At 42.0% G+C, this 25,574-nt stretch overlaps 1 protein-coding gene across 4 annotated transcripts in view; it reads right to left on the bottom strand.

Annotated features, from left to right (window-relative positions):
• PGAP1 (post-GPI attachment to proteins inositol deacylase 1) overlaps positions 1–25,574 on the bottom strand; it is a 734,955-nt gene that overhangs the window by 79,585 nt on the left and 629,796 nt on the right. For all 4 annotated transcript variants that reach the window (XM_075830035.1, XM_075830037.1, XM_075830034.1 and 1 more), the window contains 2 exons: positions 16,100–16,150; positions 9,693–9,922 (listed from right to left, as the gene is read on the bottom strand). In XM_075830035.1, the coding sequence (XP_075686150.1) occupies positions 9,693–9,922; positions 16,100–16,150 (281 nt within the window). The remainder of the gene's footprint in view (positions 1–9,692; positions 9,923–16,099; positions 16,151–25,574) is intronic.

The following is a 25,574-nucleotide window of genomic DNA, read 5'->3' as shown; positions in this document are numbered from 1 at the left end:
AATAAAATCAGACATTGCCCCCCAACATTGCTCTTACTTTTACCAGTAAGTTGCAGCCTAGGCTCTTTTACTATGAACTTACAGGGCCGTCTTCTCATCATGGCTCCGCCCACGGTCACTTCATTGGTTCTCCCACGAGCACCTGCTGATTGGATGAATGCCTGTAAGCTAGGGAGACTGACAGGCTCTCATCCAAACGGCAATTCCAAGTGGCACAGAGTGTTCTGCATGCACGGGAGATGCCAGTGCAGAACACTAGGGGCGGCCCACTGACTGACCTGCCCACCAGGAATCTTCCTGGTAGGTTATATTACCATTTCGCCGCTGTTCACCATGGAGATGGAGGCAGCGGCTGGAGCATGGTTGGGCAGGTCCAAGCAGCACAGAACTAGTGTCCGTGCAGGTTCAAAGGCGAAGTGAGCAGGTCACATGTTCACAAATTGCCAAGTTATTGAGCACGTTTACTTAAAGAGGCTCTGTCACCAGATTTTGCAACCCCTATCTGCTATTGCAGCAGATAGGCGCTGCAATGTAGATTACAGTAACGTTTTTATTTTTTAAAAACGAGCATTTTTGGCCAAGTTATGACCATTTTCGTATTTATGCAAATGAGGCTTGCAAAAGTACAAGTGGGCGTGTTTAAAGTAAAAGTACAACTGGGCGTGTTGAAAAGTAAAAGTACAACTGGGCGTGTATTATGTGCGTACATCGGGGCGTGTTTACTACTTTTACTAGCTGGGCGTTGTGCATAGAAGTATCAGCCACTTCTCTTCACAACGCCTAGCTTCTGGCAGTGCAGACACAGCCGTGTTCTCCAGAGATCACGCTGTGTCGTCACTCACAGGTCCTGCATCGTGTCAGACGAGCGAGGACACATCGACACCAGAGGCTACAGATGATTCTGCAGCAGCATCGGCGTTTGCAGGTAAGTCGATGTAGCTACTTACCTACAAATGCTGATGCTGATGCTGCTGCAGAATCAACTGTAGCCTCTGGTGCCGACACGATGCAGGACCTGTGAGTGACGTCACAGATCTGCACTGCCAGAAGCTGGGCGTTCTGAAGAGAAGTGGATGATACTTCTCATCAGAAAGCCCAGCTAGTAAAAGTAGTAAACACGCCCCGATGTACACACATAATACACGCCCAGTTGTACTTTTACTTTTAAACACGCCCAGTTGTACTTTTGCAAGCCTCATTTGCATAAATACGAAAATGGTCATAACTTGGCCAAAAATGCTCGTTTTTTTTAAAATAAAAACGTTACTGTAATCTACATTGCAGCGCCTATCTGCTGCAATAGCAGATAGGGGTTGCAAAATCTGGTGACAGAGCCTCTTTAAGTAAAATCGCACGGGCTTTAATAAGTGTCCAGCGGTCTCGGCAGGCCCCTGTTTAGCCCAGGCCCATGACGGGAGTACCATCTGTATTGCCCTGATGGCGGCTCCACAAAATATTTACTTTATGGAAGTGTAAACTTATGAACCTTAAAGTTCTCTATTTTTTTTCTCTTAATAATTGTTTGTGCCACAGTAAAACATAACTTGCAAATAATACCAGCCCTCCAAAAACACTGTTTTAATTCAATGTTGTAAAGCAACAAAACGGGAAAAACACCAATTGAATGAACACTTTTGCAAGGTACTGTAAGTCCTTGTCGATGCATACTTTTAATACACAACAGTTTCTTGCTGGCCTTAGAAGCAGACGATTGGCATTTAAGCTGTTATTTAGTATATGATCTACATCAGGGGTCTCAAACTCAGCGTAAATAGAAAAAATATGAAGGTGACGTTACTTTCAAATTTGATACAATACAAACTTATTGTTAATCAATAAGTTATTTAAACTACTATAACAACACTACATTACTAAAATAATACTATATTACTATAATAAAAGCGCTAGGTTTAAACTTAATGGAAATTTGCGAGTTTCCAGATTAAGTGTTGGTAAATGCAGTCTGGCTGCTCAGTTGGCAGCGTGTGGCAGACACAAAAATATGAAGATTGGACAGCTCCTTTTTAGATAGTGCCACAGTGCCCTCTGTAGATAAATCCACAGTGCCCTCTGTAGATAATGCCACAGTGCCCTCTGTAGATAATGCCACAGTGCTCTATGTAGATAATGCCACACCCACTTAGATAATGCCACAGTGCCTTCTGTAGAGAATGCCATAGTTCCCTCTGTAGAGAGTTCCACACACCCCCTGTAGATAGTGCTACCCCCCTGTAGATAGCTCCATTGGGGCTCCCTCTAGGAGTGGAATCCCCAGCCAGAGTGTTGCCGACGCTTAGACCTGCGATTCCTCTGCTGGAGGAGCCCCTGACGCCACTGTCCATAGACAGCTGTAATGTTAGGGGCAACCCCAGAGTCCCAGGCAGAGCGCTACTAGCGCTCTGCCTGGGACTCCAGCTCTGCTGCTGACATCACTGTCTATATATGGACAGTGATGTCATGGCAACCACAGGGCCGGAGTCCCAGGCAGAGTGCTACTACCGCTCTGCCTGGGACTCCATCTCCGCTCTTGACACTGATGTCAGGGGTTGCCCTAGCCGGAGTCCCAGAGCAGAGCGCTACTAGCGCTCTTCCTGGGACTCCAGCTCATATATGGGCAGTGATGTCATGGGCTTCCTCCGAGCAGGAGTACTGTAGCAGAGTGCTAGTATAAGCTCTAGACAGTGACGTCAGTGGTTTCGCCATTTGCAGGTGCACTCCTCCTCCCGAGGAAGCTGCAGTGCCCCGTGGGCCACAGATGACAGCCTAAAGGGCCGCATGCGGCCTGCAAACCGCGTGTTCGAGACCCCTGATCTACAAGTATATCTAGATCCTTCTCCATTAGTGACTATTCCAGTTTTATTCCCCCTAGGACATATGGTGCATGCAGATTAATAGTCTTCAAATGCATAACTTTGTATTTATCCCCTTTGAACTATTGGATTGTAAATATTTGTATTGATTTGTGGGACAATGCAACAGTTGGATTTCTAGAATATACTTTATAAAAATTTCATTTATGATCTATACCCTCTATATTCATACCTCCCAACTTTCAAGCAAAGGGGTACAATTTTTTTAAGCCACGCCTCTAACCCCGTCCATACACCCCCGGTCCAGCCCACACAGTATAATGCCCCCATAAAATCCAACACACAGTATAATTCCCGTATAACTGCCCCCAAACTGTAGAATACCCCATAGTGCCTCCCACACAGTATAATGCCAAATAGCTGCCCCCACACAGTATAGTGCCCTCTTACAGTATAATGCCCCATAGGTGCACCTATACAGTATTAAGTCAACACAGATTCCCCCACACAGTATAATGCCCACACATATGCCCCCATACAGTATAATGCCCATACAGATGCCCCCATACACCATAAAGCCCTCATAGCTGCCCCATACAGTACAATTCCCCATAGCTACCCCCATACAGCATAATGCCACCTCAGCTGCCCCATACAGTACAATGCCCCCTAGCTGCTCCTAGTGCCAGTGCCCACATATACAGTGGCATCGCCACAGTGTTCCCTGTAGATAGTGCCCATATAGTGCCAGTGTCCATCTAGATAGTGCCACACCCTCCTTCAAGATAGCGCCACCCCCTGCAGATAATGATACCCCCCGTAGATAGCGCCATTTGGGCTCCCTCTTGGAGCAGAATCCCCAGCCAGAGCGTCAACCACGCTGTGAACAGGGATTCTGTTCCAGGAGTAGCCCCTAACGTCACTGTTCATATATGGATAGTGACGCCAGGGGCTTCTCCAGGAGCGGAATCCCCGGCCAGAGCGTTGGCAACGCTATGGCCCGGGATTATGCAACAGGAGTAGCCCCTGAGGTCACTGTTCATATATGGACAGTGACATCAGAGGCTCCCTATATGAGCGGAATCCCTGCACAGAGCGTTGCCGACGCTCTGTCCGGGGATTCCGCTCCAGGAGTAGCCCCTGACATCATCGTCCATATATAGTGACGCCAGGGGCTTCTCCATGAGCGGAATCCCCGGCCAGAGCATCGGCAACGCTCTGGCCGGGGATTATGCTCCAGGAGTAGCCCCTGACGTCACTGTCAATATATAAACAGTGATGTTAGGGGCTTTGAGATGACGGAAGCATCCATCTTTGGACAGTGACGTCTAGGGCTTTCCCAAGACAGGAGTCCCCGGCCAGAGAGCTTGCATTGCACTAGCCGGGGACTTCATGGTTGTAAGCCTGACATCACTGTCCAAATACGGCTCAGCCCTTAAAGTAGCACTGTGCCCGGTGAGTCCTCAATGAGTGGACGGTGAATGCTGAAGCCCGGAGTTGACGGCTCCTTGCTTCAGCATTGGATTCAACTGTATCTGCGTCCTGAGGACACAGATATAGTTGACAGAGGGACATACCATTAGTCGTACGGGACATCCGGGGCCATCCTGCTGAGTTCGGGAAATTTTGGATGTATGTCTATATTTTTTACTCCTATATCCAGGCTAGTGGAGGATGCACCTTCCTTAAAACACTGTGCACGGGGTTGCCAACCGTCTGTACATTTCTGGACAGTCTATAAAGACAGGGACCTTTTCCCATGTCTGTAAAAAGTTTATTAAAAAAAAAAAAAAAAAGACATGGATGTGTCCGTAGATTTTATTTACATTGGGGGAGCCTGTACAGGTTATTATGATTGTAACCCCTTAAGGATCGAGCCTGCCTTATGGACACAGCCCCTTTTTTCAAATCTGACGTGTCACTTTATCTGGTAATAACTTTGGGGTGCTTTTACTTATCCAAGCGATTCTGAGATTGTTTTCTCATAACACATTGTACTTTGTGTTAATGGTAAAATTTGGTTGACACAGTCAGTGTTTATTTATGAAAAACACCAAAATTTAGAGAAAATTTGCAAAAATTAGCATTTTTCTAAATTTTAAAGTATCTGCTTGTAAGACAGATCGTAATACTGAACAAAATAGTAACTAGTTAACATTTACCATAGGTCTACTTTATGTTGCCATAGATTTTTGTACATCCTTTTATTTTACTAGGACATTACAAAGCTTATAATTTTAGCAGGAATTTCTTACACCTTTACCCCATAAATCACCCCATTTAAAAAACTGCACCCCTCAATGTATTAAAAACAGCATTTAGAATGTTTCCTAACTCTTTAGGCATTACACAGGATTTAAAGAGGCTCTGTCACCAGATTTTGCAACCCCTATCTGCAATTGCAGCAGATAGGCGCTGCAATGTAGATTACAGTAACGTTTTTATTTTTAAAAAACGAGCATTTTTGGCCAAGTTATGACCATTTTTGTATTTATGCAAATGAGGCTTGCAAAAGTACAACTGGGCGTGTTTAAAAGTAAAAGTACAACTGGGCGTGTATTATGTGTGTACATCGGGGCGTTTTTACTTCTTTTACTAGCTGGGCGTTCTGACAAGAAGAATCATCCACTTCTCTTCAGAACGGCCAGCTTCTGGCAGTGCACAGACACACAGCGTGTTCTCGAGAGATCACGCTGTGACGTCACTCACAGGTCCTGCATCGTGTCGGACGAGTGATGACACATCGGCACCAGAGGCTACAGTTGATTCTGCAGCAGCATCGGCGTTTGCAGGTAAGTCGATGTAGCTACTTACCTGCAAGCGCTGATGCTGATGCAGAATCAACTGTAGCCTCTGGTGCCGATGTGTCCTCGCTCGTCTGACACGATGCAGGACCTGGGGAAGTGACGTCACAGCGTGATCTGCCAGAAGCTGGGCGTTCTGAAGAGAAGTGGATGATACTTCTCGTCAGAATGCCCAGCTAGTAAAAGAAGTAAAAACGCCCCGATGTACGCACATAATACACGCCCAGTTGTACTTTTAAACACGCCCAGTTGTACTTTTGAAAGCCTCATTTGCATAAATACAAAAATGGTCATAACTTGGCCAAAAATGCTCGTTTTTTTTAAATAAAAACGTTACTGTAATCTACATTGCAGCGCCTATCTGCTGCAATAGCAGATAGGGGTTGCAAAATCTGGTGACAGAGCCTCTTTAAGCAAAGTGGAGGTGAAATTTACAATTTTTTATTTTTTTTTGCAGAAATTCCATTTTAATCCTAATACTTCAAACTGTTAAGCACGTTAACCCGGGTATGGGAATGCCATATATGTGAACAAACTGCTGTTTGGGAACACTGTATGGCTCAGAAGGGAAGAAGTGCCATTTAAATTTTGGAGTGCGGATTTTGCTTGGTAGTAGTTGTGTTTGAGGTTTTACTGATATTTCAGTATATAATATGGGGGCATATGTATGTTGTGCGGAGTACATCAGGGCATAATAAGAGGGTATAATAATGGGGAAAATAGATGATAATCTGTGGCCAGTGTTGCACTGATAAATAGTGCCCGATCTTATTTCCCTTTTTGAACACACTCTGCACCTTTTGTGCCGCCGTATTCTGAGCTCCAGAACTTTTTTAGTTTTTTGTCAACAGAGTTGTGTGAGAGCTTATTTTTGTGCGAAGCAAGCTGTAGAGTTTATTCATATCATTTTGGGGTACATGCGACTTTTTAATCACCTTTTATTTATTTTCTTGGGGAGGCGTGGTGACCAAAAAACAGCAATTCTGATATTGTTTTTTAGCCTTATTTTTTACCGCGTTCACTATGTGCTATAAATGACATATTAAATATTCTGCCCGTCGATACGTCGCCTGAAAATTACTTCTTTTTTGTGTCGCCATATTCTAAGAGCCATAACTTTATCATCTTTCGGTGATGGGGCTTGTTTTTTTGCGGCTTGCACTGCAGTTTTTTTTTTTTTGTACCATTTTGGGGGATATGCGACTTTTTGATCACTTTTTATTGAGGTTTTTTTAGGTGTGAGGGCTTTTTTTTTTGCAGGAAGTCTTGTAATTTCTATTGGCACCATTAAACATGTCCAATATAATGTACTGGGAAACGTAAAAGAAAGTCTTTGCAGGCCCAAATTAGAAGAAACTGCAATTCCTCCATTGTTTTTTGAGTTTCGCTTTTACGGCTTTCACCGTGTGGTAAAAATGACAACTTTATTCTGTGGCTCAATACGATTACGTTGATACCGTATTTTGTTTCACCACATTCTGAGAGCCAAAACGTTGTCATTTTTTCGTTGATTGAACGGTCTGAGGGCTTATTTTTTGGACGAACTGGAATTTTTATTGCTACTATTTTTTGGTACATACCACTTTTCGATCACTTTTTATAAAAAAAAATTTGAGAGCTAATGTGAGGCGTTTTAAATTATTCAATATTTTACCGCATTCACCGTGCGAGTTAAATAATGGTATATTGTAATAGTTCAGACTTTTATGGACGCAGCGATACTGATTTTGTTTATTTTTTACATTACTTTAGAGGAAATATGAGAACAGGGGGGATTCTCGAACTTTTAAGTATTTTTTTTCACTACTCATAACTTCATATAACTTTTTTTTTTTTACACATTTTCATAGTCCCCTTAGGAGACTTGAGCCAGCATTGTTAGATTGCTGGTAAAATACACTGCAATATTAATGTTTTGCAGTATATTGTAATTTTTACAGGCTTCTGTCAAGCCCTGCCAGAGGCATGGCTTAACAGAGGCAGAGTGAAGGCAGACCTGGAGACCTTCATTAGGCTGAAACAGCTGAAACTCGCAGCGTATGGAGCGGGCTCATCGCATGAGCCTGCTCCATACATCACCCCCTGCACCAGGACATGCCATTATGTCCAGGTGCAAAAAAGGGTTAACAACATTTTTTTTTCTTTTTCTTTTCCCCACTAGTTGACTTTAAGGTCCAGCTGTCCAATCTCTGGTATAATACACTGCAATACTTATGTATTTCAGTGTATTATACCTGTCCATTTCACACGGACAGGCAGCCTATTAGGTCCTGAATCTGGAAGACCTGGACTATTGTTAGGCCTCCAGTTGCTATAGCAACCATCAGTACCCCGCAATCGTGTCGCAGGGGGGCCTGATGGCGTTCTAACTTCTTAGATGCCATGGTTACTGTTGAACGCTGAATCTAATGGGGTTAATTAGCAGGGATCGGCACTAGCTACGGTTCCTGCAGTTAAAGCAGGCTGTCAGCTGTAATATACAGTCGACACTGCTGGTAATGGTGCGGGCTCATCTTCTGAACCTGCACTATCACCCTCACATACAGTTATGTGGGAAGGCGCTAAGGCACTAGTGCCCACAACGTAACTGTATGAGAAGGAAGGGGTTAATAATCATAATTTTACAGTTGACATTAAATGCTCCTAATGTGGGAGATGCTAGTATTCTGGAATATAGACATATTACTCATCTTTAGGTTGAGTTCCAATTACAAAGGCTATGTTCACACATCAAAATTTGTTGCAGATTTTGGTGCAGATTTTTTAAGCCAAAGCTAGAAGTGGATCCAGGAGGAAGGAAAAGTATATGTTCTTCCAGTATATCTTTCATCCTTTTGAAACCGCTTCTGGCTTTGGCTAGAAAATCTGAATCAAAATGTACAACAAATTGAGATGTGTGAATTCATGCTTCCAAATTCTAATTTGTTTGTCAAAAACGTTGGCTGTCTGTGATTTTTTCATAAGTTGTCTAGAAAAAAAATGTACTGGGCTATATCCAGGTGTTTTAATTTAGTTGAGAAGAATCAGAATCTGGATGATTACACAATTAACTTTGGAGTAACAATTGATGTTGTGCAAAGTAAACAATACCATTTGTATATAATTGGTTTAGTTAAACTCTGATTCTGCAATTAATAAAGTCACACAACTAAATATAACAATTATGTACTTCGCAAACAAAACAAGTTTTTGTGCCAGAGCTACTCTGATAATGACTAATAAAATTATTCAGAGACTGCACACCTGTTAGACATTTATGGCATATCCACAGGGTAGGCCATAAATGTCCCAAAGATGCCAGTCCCACCTTTAGGAATTGCAACTATTTGTAGAATAGGCCACCCTGACTCCCACCCTACCTTTTCCTGCTGTCGATAGGCTCCGGCCACTGATTTACCAGGTAGACGGTTATTACGGAAAACAACAGAGCGCGTTTTGCTAAACAGTTTCCCGAAACCCCACAGAAGTTAATGGCAGTTACGGAAACAGTGTAGCCTAGTAAGTTAAGCTGTTTCTGAAACTCAGGAGCTATGGAAACAATGTAGCTTGCTGCCATACATTTTCTATAACTCTCATCCACTTCTAAGGGAGTCCTGGAAGCAGCATAGCAAACAAAACACGCATCTGGAAAACCTGCCGACCTCCTAACTCAGTGACTGGAACCCAATAGGTAGGGTGCGGTCACATGACCTCGTTCTAGAGATAAGTGAGGTGTGATCTGCATAAATCTGAAATTTATAGCATATCCTGTGAATATGCCATAAATGTCTGAGATGGTAATACCCCCAGTAGTACAGCGATTACACAGACTACAGCAGGGCCTTTCACATGACGAGAGTTGTGTCGTCATGAAGTTAGACTGTGCCACTAGACTACCGGTCCACTGGCAGCGCTGTAAAAATCTATTAAAATATAGTAATCAGCGCGACAGGGGACCGGAATGTATATTAGCAAGTGTACTCACATACTGCAGTACACTGCTAATAATTTTCCATCCACACATAACCCTTTTAATTGTTCTGCTTTAATAACCAGAATACAGTAATAGTACAAATCATTGTTTAACTCAAAAACATACCTTAAATTTTTGAGCCAGTAAATAAAACAAGGTAAGGTCAATAGAGTTAGCCATAAAAGCAAGTTCATGACTGAAATATGCATCTTGATGTTTTCAGAAGCTGTGCTTATATCCAAATTAAAAAGTGAAATATCTGATCCTCCTTTCTGTGGCGTAAGAATGGGTTCATCTGAATTTTTTGCTGTATTAGAAGTAACTGTGTGTTTGCCGGCAGACATACAGCTTGTAGCCTGTGGGAAAAAAAACAAGCACATATTAACCCTTTCATGACCGGGGGTGTTTTTGGCCTTAAAACCCAGAGGAAAATTGACCCATTTAGAATGTCACATTCAAACGGTGATTTTTTTTTTTTTTGTATGTGTCTACCTCCCCCATTTTTTTGTTTTGCGGGACAAGTGGGGCTTTCTTTTTAAAAATGGAACGGATACCTTTTTATTTTGTAGGTCCTATGGTATTTAGTGAAAAATGATCAGAAACAGCAGAGGCAAATCCTATTACAGCTTTCCCCTCTGTGTGTGTCACCTGCTGGCTGTGTGTATGTAGTTAGAGACTCCGGTTAACCCTTAACAAGCAGCTGTATACACCTCCTCCTCTTACAGATTAATTCTTTACAGGCAGCTGTACCCCACTCCTCCTCTAGCCGGGGAAATCTTATAACATGGCTAATAACAAAAAACGATTCGGTATAAAGGAAAGTTCAGGCTCCTGGCTAGAAGGGAAACAGTTTTTCCTTACAGGATTGCAGGGTGCCCATGATAGACATGATAGCCTAATAAAGACCCCCAGGTCTGTAATCTTGATCCTCAGATAAGGGGGCTTTAATAAAAGACCATTAAAATACCAATACACTGCAATACATAATTATTGCAGCGTATTGTACGAGCGCTCTAACAATTACATGTTCAAGTCCCCTAGAGGGACTAAAATTGTTTTTTAAAAAGATAGGTTAAAAAAGTTTTAAGTAATAGAGGGAAAAAAAACAACTTTCCCATTTTTCCTATAAATTAATGTAAACAAACAAACAAACAAACAAACATATACAGTGAAGGAAATAAGTATTTGATCCCTTGCTGATTTTGTAAGTTTGCCCATTGTCAAAGTCATGAACAGTCTAGAATTTTTAGGCTAGGTTAATTTTACCAGTGAGAGATAGATTATATAAAAAAAAGAAACAGAAAATCACAGTCAAAATTATATATATTTATTTGCATTGTGCACAGAGAAATAAGTATTTGATCCCTTTGACAAACAAGACTTAATACTTGGTGGCAAAACCCTTGTTGGCAAGCACAGCAGTCAGACGTTTTTTTGTAGCTGATGATGAGGTTTGCACACATGTTAGATGGAATTTTGGCCCACTCCTCTTTGCAGATCATTTGTAAATCATAAAGAATTCGAGGCTGTCGCTTGGCAACTCGGATCTTCAGCTCCCTCCATAAGTTTTCGATGGGATTAAGGTCTGGAGACTGGCTAGGCCACTCCATGACCTTAATGTGCTTCTTTTTGAGCCACTCCTTTGTTGCCTTGGCTGTATGTTTCGGGTCATTGTCGTGCTGGAAGACCCAGCCACGAGCCATTTTTAATGTCCTGGTGGAGGGAAGGAAGTTGTCACTCAGGATTTGACGGTACATGGCTCCATCCATTCTCCCATTGATACGGTGAAGTAGTCCTGTGTCCTTAGCAGAGAAACACCCCTAAAACATAATGTTTCCACCTCCATGCTTGACAGTGGGGACGGTGTTCTTTGGGTCATAGGCAGCATTTCTCTTCCTCCAAACACGGCGAGTTGAGTTAATGCCAAAGAGCTCAATTTTAGTCTCATCTGACCATAGCACCTTCTCCCAATTACTCTCAGAATCATCCAGATGTTAATTTGCAAACTTCAGACGGGCCTGTACATGTGCCTTCTTGAGCAGGGGGACCTTGCAGGCACTGCAGGATTTTAATCCATTACGGCGTAATGTGTTACCAATGGTTTTCTTGGTGACTGTGGTCCCAGCTGCCTTGAGATCATGAACAAGTTCCCCCCGTGTAGTTTTCGGCTGAGCTCTCACCTTCCTCAGGATCAAGGATACCCCACGAGGTGAGATTTTGCATGGAGCCCCAGATCGATGTCGATTGACAGTCATTTTGTATATCTTCCATTTTCTTACTATTGCACCAACAGTTGTCTCCTTCTCACCCAGCGTCTTACTTATGGTTTTGTAGCCCATTCCAGCCTCGTGCAGGTCTATGATCTTGTCCCTGACATCCTTAGAAAGCTCTTTGGTCTTGCCCATGTTGTAGAGGTTAGAGTCAGACTGATTAATTGAGTCTGTGGACAGGAGTCTTTTATACAGGTGACCATTTAAGACAGCTGTCTTTAATGCAGGAACCAAGTTAATTTGGAGCGTGTAACTGGTCTGGAGGAGGCTGAACTCTTAATGGTTGGTAGGGGATCAAATACTTATTTCTCTGTGCACAATGCAAATAAATATATATAATTTTGACTATGTGATTTTCTGCTTTTTTTTTTTATATAATCTATCTCTCACTGGTAAAATTAACACAGCCTAAAAATTCTAGACTGTTCATGACTTTGACAGTGGGCAAACTTACAAAATCAGCAAGGGATCAAATAATTATTTCCTTCACTGTAAATCCAAACGATTATTCTATTACATTATTTAATTTTGATTTTAGTGTTTTATTAAAACATTTTTTATTTATTTGTGTGTTTGTGTTTAACTTTTTTTTATTTTTTTACTTTTTCTTCCCTATGGGGGCTGCCATTTTCTTTTCCATTTCTGTATGTGTCGATTTACGACACATACAGACATGGAATACGGCACATACAGTCCCATAGTGAATGCGAACGGGGCCCGTTCCATCCACTATGCTGTACGCCGTCTGTGTGGGAACGGCGCATGCGCTGTTCCCACACAGTCCAAGTTGAACTGTGCGACGTCCGGCGCCATTTTCTTGTGGACCGGAAGTCGCGACCGGACAGTAAGATTACTACTTCCGGTCGCGGCTTCCGGACTTGTGCACTTGGAGTGGCGGCAGCAGACGGAGCGGATGGACCGGAGGGAGCGGCGGCAGCAGGAGTAGGTAAGTTATTTCTATGTATGTTCGTGTTTTAGTGTGTGTTTACTACTGTATGTAAACCTACTACACTGTGTGTTAGCTCAAAAAATGGCGACACACAGTGTAGGAGGATTGAGCGTTCAATCCCCTCGTTTCTCCCGACACTAGCCAGGATAAAGGAGGGGGGGATTCTGAGAGCTCACTAGAGCGAGTGAGTTTTCTCAAATTTTGCAGTATAAAGCAATGTGGTTGCTTTACCACATGCAATGCTGCAATTTTGGGAATTGCTCCATCTAGTGACCAGCGCTGGGAAATATTATAAATTAGAATCTAATTTATAATATTTCCTGACTCGTGAAAAAAATTAAAAAAATGAGAACAATGTTTAATCACATATACACGAATTGTTTAACTAAAAAAAAACAATTTTTTCTAGCAACACATTCCCTTTAAATACATCAAAACAGAAAAAAAAACACGCTAGAATTTCAGTTTTTTGGTAAAAAACAACCAGATTAAAAAGTGATCGAAAAGTAATATGTACCAATAAAAACTACAGCTCATCCCACAAATAACAAGCCCTCACAAAGCTCCATCGATGGAAAAATAAAAACACTTATGGGTCTCAGAATATGGCAACACAAAACTAATTATTTTCCAACTAATTTGTATTTCTCTTTTACAAAATATAAACAAACGAAATAAATTTGGTATAGCTGGAATCATAATAAACCGCAGAATAAAGCTAACATGTAATTTTTACCAATCGCTAAAAGCCGTAAAAACAAAACACAAAAAACTATGGAAAAATAAAAAAGTTATAGCTTTTGAAATGCGGGGAGGAAAAAACGAAAAGGAAAAACTAAAAATGGCTGCGGCAAGAAGGGGTTAAGAAACACATATGAAATTCATGCGACGTAAGTTGTGAGAAAATAGCCATCACAGTGCAAAATACATATTTATCTAAAATGATTGAGCATTAACAAATACAAAAACAGCATTTTCATAACAGATGCCCTTTAACATGAATTAACCTGTTAACGCAAACTTTGCATTTCTCATATTCTTTGAAGGCCTCATGCACACTACCGTGGTGAAGTCATTCACATATCTGGCACACTGTCAGCAAATACGGGAGTTTACAAATGATGTCACCAACCCCTTAAAAATGTGACATAATTGCTCAGGTGCCGTTTTCTCACATAGCAACACTTCCGCAATTACGGACGGCTACAGATGAATCCGTAGCCGTCTGTAGTTTTCCACGCCTCCCTAAACTTCTATGGGTCCGTGCTGCAATTGCGGACAGGAATATGACACGTCCTATATTTTGCCGATCATTTCAACGACCCGGACACGCATCCGTAAATATACGGAAAGGTGTCCATGGCCTATAGAAATTAATGGGTCCACAGGTTATCTGTAATTACGGATCTGTAATAACAGATAAAAACTATAGTCGTGCGCATGAGGCCTTAGACACACATTGGGTAGTTTTGGTCCTTGACTGCATGTGCGATTAGTCTTTATTGAAAAGAATGGCATATAATTCAATATAATGAGCCATTACTTTATTGTAAATGAATCGATTGCATCTCTTAATGAATGCTGGGCGCTCTGACATCCTTCTTAAGATTCTTTTAAACAAATTAGACAACCCATGATGGTAGTTTTGGCATTTTCATAGTTTAAACCTTACTTTACCTATTAAATTTCATTGGAAAATAGGGAAACTAGTAACAAAACAAAATAAATAGCAATACCTTAAGGACACGGCTTTTATTTCAAGAGCCATAACGTTTTTTTTAAATGTTCTAATCGACATAACTATATAAGGGCATTTTTTTTTGGGGGGGGGGGTAAATATCAATTCCACATTTGAATTTTGGTATGTTATTTTAAAGGCTGCTTACTGTGCAATGAAAAACAAATGTTAACTTCATTATGCATAGTTTTCTTTTACGCTTTACTACTGTCGCCTCACTTACTTTTTCCATCGCACATAGGCTGCCATGTAAAAAAAAACAAAGTATATGTCAGCCGTTCAGTAAAAAAAACCTTTTTATGCCATGAGGGACTGGGGGCGACAGATAGCCGATGAATGGTATTCATCAAAGGCATCCGTCACCCATAGAATCCCATGTTAAAACTGTATACATTTAACCTATATGTATTATTATTGGATGGCAGCAACCGATGCCTCTGACCAAGGCCATTCGTCCACCATAGACTTTTATGTTTAACGTATACTTTTTTTTACTGGATGGAGTGAGATTGTATTGAATTGGTATCATGACAAATTGTATAACTTAATGCAATTAAACAAAAAGTAAGAGTGGACATATACTTCTGTTGATGTCCCTGTATGTGGGCTTGTTTTTGTGGAACGAGTAATAGTTTTCATTGGCACCATTTTGGGGTACATATTTAACCTTTTGATGAACTTTTATTCTTTTTTGGGGGAGGCAGGGGACAGCAACAACCATTATTGTTTTATCGTTAGTTTTTTTTTTTACGTCAATCACAATGTGGTATAAATATTATGTCAACTTTTTTCTACGGGTTGTTACGATTGTGATTAAACAAAATCTGTATAGTTATTTTTTTATATATTTTTGCCTAATAAAAGGCCATTTTACGGAGAAAATGGTTTCTTGCTTTTTTTTTCTCTTTGTTTTAGGCCCCATGCACACAACCGTGCTCGTAATTACGAGCATGGCCGGGCACGGCCATCTACGGGCAGCCAGCCGTTATTCCGAGCCGTGCTCCCATTATTAAGTATAGTAGCACGGCCCGTAAAAGAAAAAAATAGAACATGTTCTTTCTTTTTCAACGGCACGGGCACCTTCCAATGAGAAAACGGGAAGGTACCCGTGGCCAACAGAAGTCTATGGGCCCGTTATTTTGGGTCGTAATTACGACCCGTAATAACGGGTGTTTTTACGGTCGTGTGCATGAGGCCTAACTTTGGACATATTTTTTAAATAAATAAAAAAAGTTACATTTTAAATCCCACTAGTGCATTTTAAGACTATGCCTGTCAGTGTAACACTCCTATAGTGGGGGCACCGATGGAGTGGTAGGGGGAACATCCTTTGTCTAACTACTTTGATGCTACGGTCGCTATTAACTGCGGCATCTAAGGGCTTAAACAGACGATATTGGAATTATCTCTGATCACAGCCGTTGCAGCAGCATGTCAGCTGTATATTGAAGCTGAAATCTGCTGTCAAAGTGTGGGCACAGAAAGTAACAAGTTAAATGCTAGTGCACATTGTGGGTGGAAATTGAGATCTGTGGAAAATGGCTTGTATGGCTAAAAGTTGTTAAATGATACATACTTTGTTTATGGAACTTGAGAGTCTCCACAGATTAGACTGCAACTTAACAACCTGTGAATATAAAAAGTAAAATCTATTTAGAAAATTGCAATACCAAGTGCATGTACAATTTCCTTCTATAAGACACTCCAAAATAAATGTCAGAAACAATTGTTAAGCTAAAGATTTGCATGTTACATAGTTAGTACCGTTGAAAAAAAAAGACACGTCCATCAAGTTTAAGCAAGGGTTGGGAAAAGGGAAGGGGACATTTTCTACACATAGGAGCTAATATTTTTTTGTCCTAGGAAATTATCTAAGCCCTTTTTAAAGCCATCTCCTGTCCCTGCTGTGACCAGCTCCTCCGGTGACTATTCCATAGATTCACAGTTCTCACAATAAAAAAAGGCTTGTCGACTCTGCAGATTGAACCTTTTTTTCTCCAGACGGAGGGAGTGCCCCTTGTTTTTTGAGGGGGTTTTACATGGAACAGGATTTCACCATATTTTTTGTATGTGCCATTAATATATTTATATAAGTTAATCTTGTCCCCCCTTAGTCGTCTTTTTTCAAGGCTAAATAGTTTTAATTATTTAAATTTTTTCTCATAATTTAGATCCAACTCCAGGGCATCCTTTCTATGAACTGGAGCCCAGAACTGAACTGCATATTCTAGATGAGGCCTCACTAATGCCTTGTAAAGTGGTAATATTATATTACTATTCCACGAGTTCATGACTCTTTTAATACACGACAATATCTTACTGGTCTTTGAAGCAGCGGATTGACATTAAAGAGGCTCTGTCACCAGATTTTGCAGCCCCTATCTGCTATTGCAGCAGATAGGCGCTGCAATGTAGATTACAGTAACGTTTTTATTTTTAAAAAACAAGCATTTTTGGCCAAGTTATGACCATTTTCGTATTTATGCAAATGAGGCTTGCAAAAGTACAACTGGGCGTGTTGAAAAGTAAAAGTACAACTGGGCGTGTATTATGTGTGTACATCGGGGCGTGTTTACTACTATTACTAGCTGGGCGTTCTGATGAGAAGTATCATCCACTTCTCTTCAGAACGCCCAGCTTCTGGCAGTGCAGATCTGTGACGTCACTCACAGGTCCTGCATCGTGTCGGCACCAGAGGCTACAGTTGATTCTGCAGCAGCATCAGCATTTGCAGGTAAGTAGCTACATCGACTTACCTGCTAACGTCGATGCTGCTGCAGAATCATCTGTAGCCTCTGGTGCCGGTGTCCTCGCTCGTCTGACACGATGCAGGACCTGTGAGTGACGTCACAGCGTGATCTCTGGAGAACACGCTGTGTCTGCACTGCCAGAAGCTGGGCGTTCTGAAGAGAAGTGGATGATACTTCTCATCAGAAAGCCCAGCTAGTAAAAGTAGTAAACACGCCCCGATGTACGCACATAATACACGCCCACTTGGACTTTTACTTTTCACCACGCCCAGTTGTACTTTTGCAAGCCTCATTTGCATAAATACGAAAATGGTCATAACTTGGCCAAAAATGCTCGTTTTTAAAAAATAAAAACGTTACTGTAATCTACATTGCAGCGCCTATCTGCTGCAATAGCAGATAGGGGTTGCAAAATCTGGTGACAGAGCCTCTTTAAATGCTGTTATTTAGTTTATGATCTACAAGTACACCTAGATCCTTCTCAACAAATGACTCCCCCAGTATAGCTCCCCCTAGGACATATGACACATGCAGATTGTTGGTACCCAGATGCATAACTTTACATTTATCTACATTAAACTTCATTTGCCAAGTGGATGCCCAAACACTTAATGTGTTGTAATGTATTCAGAACACTAGAACAAACATGCCTTACCAAAAGTAACCTTAACCCTGATTAGATGAAGGCTATTAAAAGTCCCTAAGAGATAAGTTCGATATAGCAATTAGATCTGCAGATAAGGGTGGGGGCATTGTGCTCCAGGACATAGCAGACTATATAACGGAGGCTCTGAGGATATTATCTGACCAAACCTTCTATGTCAAACTAAGGACTAATCCGCTGGAGGACTACCATTCTAAGTATAAGTCCCTACTAAACACCACTGCGAACAATCTCCTTGTAAATAAGAAAGAAATTAAATTTCTAGAAGTTCACAATTTTACGTTACTTTTTTTACCATTTGCCAAAAGTGTACAAAAAACTTATATCACCGCCCGGACGTCCCATCATCTCTGGGATAGGTTCCCAGTAACCTTTCCCACTTTGTTGACCTATATCTACAAACATGAGTAAAGACACTTCCATCATGAATTTTTACATATTTTACTTTCCAAAGATGAGCTAGGCAATATGGAAACATGTACCTTTTTTAAACAAGTAGATATTAAAATTTACCTAGATTTTAGAAGTGCGCATTACCAACATTGGTTAAAAAATATTCCTTTTGGCCAATACAAAAGGATCAGGAAAAACTGCTCTAACTGCTCAGAGTGACAGCCTAAGGCTATGTTCACACGGGGTATTTTGCCGAGTTTTTTGACGCGGAAACCGCGTCGCAAAACTCGGCAAAAACGGCCCGAGAACGCCTCCCATTGATTTCAATGGGAGGCGTCGGCGTCTTTTTCCCGCGAGCAGTAAAACTGCCTCGCGGGAAAAAGAAGCGACATGCCCTATCTTCGGGCGCTTTCGCCTCTGACCTCCCATTGACTTCAATGGGAGGTAGGAGAAAGTGTATTTCTCGCTGTTTTATGCCCGCGACGCTCAAAAGCCGCGGGCGAAAAACGGCGCGATAATCGCCGTGAAAATCGGCGTGCAGGGAGAGGAATATCTGCCTCAAAGTTCCAAACGGAATTTTGAGGCAGATATTCCTCCCCCAAAATACTCAGTGTGAACATAGCCTAAGAATAAAACAGTGGAATTTTTAAGCTTGGTGCTTATGCTGCCTAAACATCGGACCTAGATCTACCTCCTTTCAATCCTTGGTGACTAAGGAAGTTTTCCCTATTAGAAAGTTTTTAAAATTGTGAGTCTGAGTTCATAGTCTATTTATTGCAACGTCCTTGCAATGTACAATATATCGGACGAGCAGTCCAACATTTGAGAAATTAATAAACACAGCTCCAATGTCAATAGTGGTTCTCTCAAACATAGTGTGTCATGACACTGTGCGGCTGTTCATAATAATGACTTCAAATGCATAAAAATTACCCCCATTGAACAGATTGCTAGTTCTACCCCCAACAGATTTGCCAGACTCAGGCAACTTAAGAACTATTGGATCTACAAAATATCGTGCCTACAGCCACATGGCCTAAATGAATGCATAGAGACCTCACTCTAAGGGTATGTGCACACGATAACGTCAATTACGGCTAAAATCACGGAGCTGTTTTCAGGAGAAAACAGCTCCTGAATTTCAGATGTAATTGCTCATACTCGCGTTTTGCGGGGCGTCGATTACGGCCGTAATTTGGAGCTGTTCTTCATTGGATTCAATGAAAAACGGCTCCAATTACGTCCCAAGAAGTGTCCTGCACTTCTTTGACGAGGCTGTTATTTTACGCGCCGTCTTTTGACAGCAACGCGTAAAATTACAGGTCGTCGGCACAGTACATCGGCAAACCCATTGAAATGAATGGGCAGATGTTTGCCAACGTATTGGAGCCGTGTTTTCAGGCGTAATTCGAGGCGTAAAACACCTCCATTACGCCTGAAAATAGGTTGTGTGAACCCAGCCTAAGGCTTTCCACTGTCCCTACTGAACATATATAAGATACCGGCGGGGGAGGTGCTCGGCGCGCTGAGTTGGAGTGAAGTCTGTTTTTAAAGTGGGTATGGGCATTTTCGCTCCAATTTGGTGTGCCGGGTGCTTCTTTTGCTGATATTGTCGGATTGGGTCCCCACTCGTGCACCCACCACCACCTAGTGCTGTTCGAACCTCTGGCAAATATATAAGATACCGTTTATTACTTACCACCCATTTCAATGACTTATTGTTATTTCCCCGTTTTTTATTACATACTCTGTATGTGTATATATATATATATATATATATATATATATATATATATATATATATATATATATATATATATATATATAGATATATATATGTATGTATATATATATATATATATATATATATATATATATACACAGGGCCGGAGTCAGTACCCGGCGAACCCGGGCAAGTGCTTTACATCGCCCACCTGCTTAAACGAACTGTACCCGTCCGTGGTGCACGGCGGCAGATTGCAGAAGAGCAGAGCGGAGACCCCGCCTCTCGCATCCATAACAACCAAGCGTTGCAGCGCAGTTGACATATTCATGTCACGCAGACGCGATTATGTCATCTGTGCGACTGCGCCGCATCGCTATGTTATTGTGGATGCGAGCAGCGCCAAGTCAAGTGCCAGTGAGAAGACAGTGACGGGAGTCGGGACCGTTCAGCTCCTCGTGGGAACGTGTTAGGTAAGTTTTTTTAAATTATTTTTATTGAAGCAAAGGCACCAAACTAGGGCAGGGCAGGCCAGAAACTGGGGGTTCGCTTGACTTTTACATGGGAGAACAACGGACTAACTTCTATATGGGGGATGTATGTATGTATGTATGTATCTATGTATGTATGTATGTATGTCCATGTATGATACTGTCTGATTGGCCCTGTATCTAAGCCTACCATGTGGTTATGGTAAGATGCTTAGATGCAGGGCCCCAGCAGGCACTAATCTTATACAGTATAAGATTACTGTCTGCTGGGGCCCTGTATCTAAGCCTACCTTGTGGCATAGATACATGGTCTAACAGACAGTATCACATATTGGCCCTGTATCTATGCCTACCACGTGTTACTAATAGGGTTTTTTTTGTGTGTGTTTTGTTACAGGTTCGGTTGTTGGACTACGTCGAATTCGAGGACTACTTCGATGACAGCTTTTTTTATTTTCAATAAAATGGTTAACGAGGGTTGTGTGTTTTTTTTTTATTTCAATAAAATATTTTTTCTCTGTCCTTGTATTTTCTTTTAAACTTTTATTACTACCGCTTCAGTAATGGCCACTGGCTGATTGACAGCATCCATTACGGAGGCAGGGCTTAGTGTTAGGCGGTGCAGAGGCTAATACTAACCCCCCCATTATTACCCTGGTACCCACCACCACCAGGGGTGCCGGGAAGAGCCAGTTCCGATCCAGTATTCGACCATCTGTATCAACGGTCGGGCACTGGGGTGGCCGTAGCCTGGTATTATAAGGCTGGGAAAGGCAAGAAACAGTGTCAATTTCCACCCTGGTAATGCTAGGCTGCTGCTGCTGTTGCTGCTGCTGCTGCTGTGTTGTGTCTGGCTGGTTATGAAAAATGGGGGGGACCCCACGTAACTTTTTTTTTTTTAAATGGAAAAAATGACCCCCTCCCATTATTCATAACCAGCCAGACACAACACAGCAGCGGCAGGCAGCATTACCATGGTGGGAAGTGCCACTGTTTCTGGCCTTTCCCAGCCTAATAATACTAGCCTGCGGCCGCCCCAGTGCCCGACTGTGACTACAGATGGTCGGTGATGGATCGTACTCTTCTCTTCCCGACACCTCTGGTGGCGGTGGGTACCGGGGTAATAATGGGGGTTAGTGCTAGCCTTTGCACCGGCTAAAATTAAGCCCCGCCTTAGTAATGGATGTGGTCAATCAGCCAGCGGCCATTACTAAGGCGGTAGTAATAAAATTTAAAAAAATACAAGGACATAGAAAAAATATTATATTGAAATAAAAAAAACACACATCCCTCCTTAACCATTTTATTGAGAATAAAAAAAGCCGTCATCGAAGTAGTCCTCAAATCCGAAGTAGTCCAACATCATTGGCCCATGACTTACATGTGAATGGTAAGTGATCCACGGTTACATCCTTCTGGCATTGTTTGATAAATTCTGACGTCTTATATATCTTGTTCTAGGTTTTTTTTGCCATCTATCACTGAAAATATTGTTTATCTTTTGGCATTTTAAGGTGTTTCTTTTAAAGTTAAAGGGGTTAGCCATCTTTTAAAAATTGATGGCCTATCCTTAATTATAGGTCCATTTTCAATCTGTGGTCTCCCAGAAACGTTTACATGCCAGGAGCCAGCTGATCTGGGGGGGGGGGGGGTCCCGACAGTTGTACCACCAGAGATGTAAAATGGATGGCTTATCCTAAGGGTAGGCCATCAATTTTTAAATTTTGAAAGGATGGCTAACCCCTTAAAATCTTAGCAGGATTTTTGTCAATGATTTGTTGTATTTTGGTAGTCCTATGCTACAAGGTTTTGTCAGTGGTATAAATTCATATTCACTGTCTAGTTTGTGCCTTTATACCGCGGCCGCTCGAGTTGTACCGCAAAGGGGCCCACTAAGGCTCTGTCGCCCAAGGGCTCCCCTAAACCTGGAGCCGGCAATGTATGTATGTACACACACCTATCCATAGCATAGCGTCCCAATGCACTATAGTAACAGGGGCCTGGCTGATGTCTGGCCTCTGATTGGACGCCTGTGCCGACGCGGCGGCCAAAGGCGTCGTGAGGCGTTCGTCCCTGCACTCCCGATACTAAACTGCTCTCAAACTTGAGAGGAGTTTCATTACACCATTTGAACCACCTTTCTGATATCCCTCGATGCTTTGCCTTTCCCCATGCTTATTCCCGTCACCTATTTCTAATAATTATCAGCATTGTGAGAAACTAGACATGGACCGCACAATCCACAGTATATACACGTTGATCTGAGCCGCTAGGCATAATTTAGAAACATGAACATGAGGTTCTTTGTGAACATTTTGATCAAACTGTATAAGCCCACTTGCCACTTCACGGCGACCTCTTTAAAGTGGGTCCCTACTCTAGCGGTTGCAGCACCGCATGGCGGCTACCGCCACCACAGCACCGCTCCTGCAGAGGGAGCAACCCAGGGGCCCAAAAGCACCCATGCCTTCAGACCGTGCCAAGCCTCCTTGGTTCTGGGTTCTGATTAAAATCAGTAAGTATTTTTTGAAAATCCGTGGAGTGCTGGTACCAAGGCTCAGATCAACGTATATACTGTGGATTGTGCGGTCCATGTCTAGTTTCTCACAATGTTGATATTGTATAGTCTATCCTCCTCATTTCCTTTGTTTTACTTGGTACCAGCACTCCACGAATTTGAAAAAATACCCAGCTGATTTTAATTCCAGAATGACCTCATAAGTGTTCCTGCTCTTGCTTGTGCTCTCAGTTAGCCACTGGGGGCGCATGGCAAGGTGAGCGCATTCCATCTGTTCACATGTTGTGGTGCTGTATGGTGGTGTCTGTTGCTGTAGTGCTGCACTTGTGGGGGGACGTGGCCCAGAACCAAGGAGGCTTGGCACGGTCTGAAGGCATGGGTGCTTTTGGGCCCCTGGGTTGCTCCCTCTGCAGGAGCGGTGCTGCGGTGGCGGTAGCCGCCATGCGGTGCTGCAACCGCTAGAGTAGGGACCCACTTTAAAGAGGTCGCCGTGAAGTGGCAAGTGGGCTTATACAGTTTGATCAAAATGTTTACAAAGAACCTCATGTTCATGTTTCTAAATTATGCCTTGCGGCTCAGATCAACGTATATACTGTGGATTGTGCGGTCCATGTCTAGTTTCTCACAATGCTGATATTTCTAATAATTAGATCTACACAACACAGTCACATTTTTACTACTGGCTCTGTATGACTATGCGTGTATTAAATCTCGTTCCTTGTTCGGATTTATACATTTATATATATATTTTCTATTACCCCATATTTTTATTATCATGTTTTATATTTCTCATTTATTAAATTAAAACTGAATTACGCATTACCTACTGAGGACGTCTTAATTTGTGATGATGTAGCACTTTTTTCTGGACTTAATGCAAAACTACGTGATGGAACCCTGTTGTCCAACCGGTTAGGAAGCAGCTGCAACTACATTAATTAATGCTTATAAACAGTGTTGTGCCTGGACATCGCACAACCTGTCCAGGTGAGGTGCACTCCTACACCTGTATTGTGTTTGTTCCAAACTGTATTGGGATTTGTGCACCATGAGGAGCTTTTGTCTTAAATTTTTTAACAGATTATCAAATCTGCTGGTGTTGGTCCACTGTGTTATATCAAGTCCAAAGTCAACATACAGGTAGTAGTATAGCAAACAATATTATATCAAATCGGTCAATAATAACTGCCCAAAACAATCATCGCACTTCTACAGTATAGTGAGTAATTTGGTAAAAGGAAAGGGGCACCAGATTGTACTGCTTATTGCACTTTCTCAAGAGTAAATACTCAAGAAAATTGACCCATTGGGCACATTGTTTTTAATAGCCAAATCCATCAACTTTTGCACTGGGCAAGGCGTGTAGTGATGTTCAATCCCCGAGTCCCAAGGTCCCTATGACAAATATGAGATGCGTGGTGTCCATATAATTTGATATACCATATTCCTCTTGTCGGGTAAAGATCTATATTAAGGACTACATTCCCCTCTATATAATATGTAACCACACACTTTTGCATTGTGTATTGCACATTTACTTGTGTGTTTTTTACATTGTCATCTTGTGTATAGTCTACAGCTTGGTGTTATTGCACCATCTACTATGTATCTGTTTAGCCTCAATATACTGTTAACTTTATATATTGTATGCTTTTGTATTAGTTTTGGGTTGTCTATGTTGCCCATTCTTTGGCGTCTGCCTTTCTCAACCAATCTGATGCGTGCGCATGCACCAACATACACAACCCCACTCGGTCCATGTAGCATGGTAACGGCGTTCTGGTGTCACGTGAAGGCGTGATGATATAATCAAGCTCGTGACGTCAGACGCCGGGAGACGAAGTAGTCGATATAGGGAGATGGCCAGCATCGCGGCTCATAACGCCATGTAAGTCTAAGGATATGTGGCAGGATGGATAGATGACCCTTTGATTGATGAATCTACCATATATCACTGAACCTGTGAGGAGATGACGCCACCCCCGAGACGAATGCTTCGCCGAAACGTGTGTCCCGGTTGGAGCCATCCGGGTTTGCAACATACAGCTGGGTATGCACTGAGGCATTGTATATTACTTGGTGTATTTATTAATTTACATATGTCATTTACATGCTTGCCTTTTACTTTTACCCCTATATATTTTTTAACTTTTTGTGCATCTACTATATATTTGCCAAATTTTCCTATGCAACTCTGTAGCCTTCAGTATGTAGAAGTTAGTTTATGATGGTTACTTATGATACATATACCAGTTGCCTTGGAGATAAGTTGTTTCTGTATATTTCATTCCGGTGGTGTCACTTTATCCATTGTGGAACTCCATTTTTAAATGTGTTAAATATGCCAATATAGATTTTTGGATATTTTTTCTATACTGTGGTGCTTTGTCCCGTTATTCTGTAGGTTTATACATCTTCTTGTTAAGTTTGGCGCTGACAGCAAGCCTATTAGGCTCCACAAATAGGCCTCTGTACTTGGCAGACCAAGAGACCATTGTTAGGTCTCCAGATG

Source organism: Rhinoderma darwinii, chromosome 6 (assembly GCF_050947455.1).
Source record: "Rhinoderma darwinii isolate aRhiDar2 chromosome 6, aRhiDar2.hap1, whole genome shotgun sequence".
In the NCBI taxonomy this organism is placed as follows: domain Eukaryota; kingdom Metazoa; phylum Chordata; class Amphibia; order Anura; family Rhinodermatidae; genus Rhinoderma; species Rhinoderma darwinii.
The sequence above is the reverse complement of the archived record's forward strand: the minus strand, read 5'-3'. Positions and strand labels throughout refer to the sequence as shown.